The 2,806-nt window shown below is 26.8% G+C and overlaps 1 protein-coding gene across 5 annotated transcripts in view; it reads left to right on the forward strand.

Annotated features, from left to right (window-relative positions):
• Positions 1-1,766, forward strand: part of LOC108746548 — an 11,804-nt gene extending 10,038 nt beyond the window's left edge. For 4 of the 5 annotated variants that reach the window (XM_018483382.1, XM_018483393.1, XM_018483402.1 and 1 more), the window contains exons 7-8: positions 594-759; positions 1,501-1,766. In XM_018483382.1, the coding sequence (XP_018338884.1) occupies positions 594-759; positions 1,501-1,594 (260 nt within the window). In that variant the 3' untranslated portion in view covers positions 1,595-1,766. Of the gene's footprint in view, positions 1-593; positions 760-1,500 lie in introns of those variants that run through there. The other variant, XM_018483416.1, reaches the window with a different exon arrangement.
• Positions 1,767-2,806: the final 1,040 nt, after the last annotated feature.

Below are 2,806 nucleotides of genomic sequence, written 5' to 3' on the forward strand. Positions count from 1 at the left end.
GATATTTTTCATTTACAATTAAATTGTTATATTCTTTTGACTTAACGAATTGTTATCCCATACAGTTGTCGTATATAGTCAAAATCCTTCAGCTTTACAAAGCTGAAGATATAAAAATAGATAAAAACGAAGAAAAATTCAAAAAATTTTATTCGAATTATATACGCTTATCTTTCTTGAAAATCACGTTACAACCTTGGGGCACTTTTTAAGTAAACGGCAAAATAAAGATTAAAGTCGATTAATAATCGTATGGATTATTCGATGAATATTTGAGATCTCGAATATTCATTCGTGATAAGAAGCTATCAGCTGATCCTTAAATCTTTATAATTTAAGTATCAATACGTATCTATAATTAACGAAAATAAGTGAAGATATGTAAACAAATGTATTATTAGAAATACGCAAATTTAGATATATCATAGAGTAACATCATAAATAATACATACATCTTCTTGAAATACAATTTATATATAATACATATAGGTATCGTTAAAAGAAGTTAAGAATAATGTAAAAACATGATGAGCACGTGAAATATGACGAGCAAAGTAATTGTGATCAATATTGTCTTTTTATTGATATTGCAGTGGACTCGTTGCAGTTGAATATGTACGCAAGCGGCGGTGGGGGTGGTGGAGGGATCGAAGAACATTGTCTTCCTGTAACTACACCAACTGGAGCACAATTAGGACATGCACACTCACCTCTCGCATTACCTACCGCCGCCGTGTTGAATCGTCAAACTACTCTTACGTAAGTCACGAATCACTTCATTTATAATGCAGAAGATTTGCACATATTTCGACATTATTATACAGCACGTTATCGGTAATTCTATTAATAAACCAATTATTAAAAAAAAATTAAAATTAAATCGAGGAAACACTTCGAACAAAAAAGAAAAATAAAGTTAATTTACAATATGATTGGAATTGGGGGGATTATCAGAATGATTGTGTGAATCCGATAATTTATCGGCTCTCAATTTATTTCTGAATAATTAATTTAATGTAATGTAAAGGAATGTTAGTTCAACATCTTAACACTGGGAACTATAAAGCGCTTCATATTTTAAACTTTGAAAAATAATTTATTTGTGTAGTATCTCAGTACATGCATTTATAACTTTAGTTTTGTTGAAAAATAATTAACTCCAAAAAAATTCAGCGAAAAACTCAGGAATTAAAATAATTGCAATAATTTTGAGATATTTTTTACACAATATAAATTGTTATAAAAATTAAGATATAAAAATAATATAAAATGTAATATAATATAAATTTTATATAATTTTATATATGTAAATAATATAATATAAATTTTTAAAATATTATTGCTAGATTATAAAATTACATATTTTACTGTCTAAATTTATTTTTTTAAATATTCAAATAAACAAATAGTAGGATCATTTTAAATTAAAAACGTTAGTTAATAATTATTTATTACATACATTATAATATACATTTTAATACTATTCTCTTTTCATTTTAGCGTGCCGCCACTAGAACCAATCACTAGTCAATCCACCAGCGACATCGCTTCGGTTATAACGTCAACTACGGCCGCCCATGCAGAGAAATCGTGAATATCATTTCTGTTCTGTAGAGTTTGTAGAAATTCTGTACTTGCCGACCGTAGCTTTAGTATGAACGTGCATTGACTTTATTATTGGTTTTGACATCGAAATATGTTGATTATCATTGAAAAAGCAATTGTATTAATTGCAAACAGATGGAATTATCCTGTACAAAAAAAAAATAGCGTATACACTGTAAGAAATTTCTATCCAAAATTACAATTACAATAAGAGAAATGAAAAATTACAATAACATTTTGTGATAAAGTATTAGGTTGAGTAAAAAGTCATCGCGTATTTTTTAGCTCAAAGTTGTATATACAATATCTTCGTCAATAATGAATGAAATTCAAATTTGAAAAAAGGGTTTTAAAGCTTGAAATCTCTACTTTTAAAAGCTTATCACATTTTTTAAGTTTATATGAGTTTGATAATTTTTACATACCAAAAACTACGAGCTGAAAAAGACGAAAAATTTTCTTCTCACTTTGTGGATTTGTAACGTGTCCAAAACGAATTTGAGAAAATTTTCGATTACATATCGTGAAAGCTTGATACTTTCCCTACAAAATCGTTTTTTTTAAATATTCCTACGACTTTTGATTACTGAGTTATCGCGGATTAAATAAAAGAATTATTTTGACTTTAATTGCTCATAACTCCATTAAAAATTGTCGTATCGTATAATTTAAAAAAGAGATTTTTAAAGCTGAAACTTTACTCTATTAAGATATATTTATATTGTTGGTAAGAAAGTAATTGCGGTTTTTACTGATAGATGTCTTTTAAAAAAACGCGATGACTTTTTACTTAACCTAATATATGCCAATCTCTAATACGCATGTGCGGCAGTGAATTCACAACAAATTTCTATTGTGAATTTACAAATATTGTGACATTACAACAAAATGTTATGGTTTATAAATTTACTGCACATTTTTATTGTAAGGATATTCTAAATTCACAAACGTTTCTAACAGTGTAAATACATTAGAAATGTATTTACTCTGAAATTTAATATTGAAGAGAAACATCTGATCTTCATTAATTTAATTAGTACATAACACTCGATGAAGTTTAGTGCTAAATATGCTGCATTAATATGAGCTAAAGGAGTCACTCCGACATCAGTATGTACTCAAGTAATTAAACAATTTACGTTTAAAAAATGTTTAATCGAAATATTTGTTAGTTTTAAAAAAATTAAATATATATATATAT

Source organism: Trachymyrmex septentrionalis, unplaced genomic scaffold (genome assembly GCF_001594115.1).
Source record: "Trachymyrmex septentrionalis isolate Tsep2-gDNA-1 unplaced genomic scaffold, Tsep1.0 scaffold107, whole genome shotgun sequence".
NCBI lineage: Eukaryota > Metazoa > Arthropoda > Insecta > Hymenoptera > Formicidae > Trachymyrmex > Trachymyrmex septentrionalis.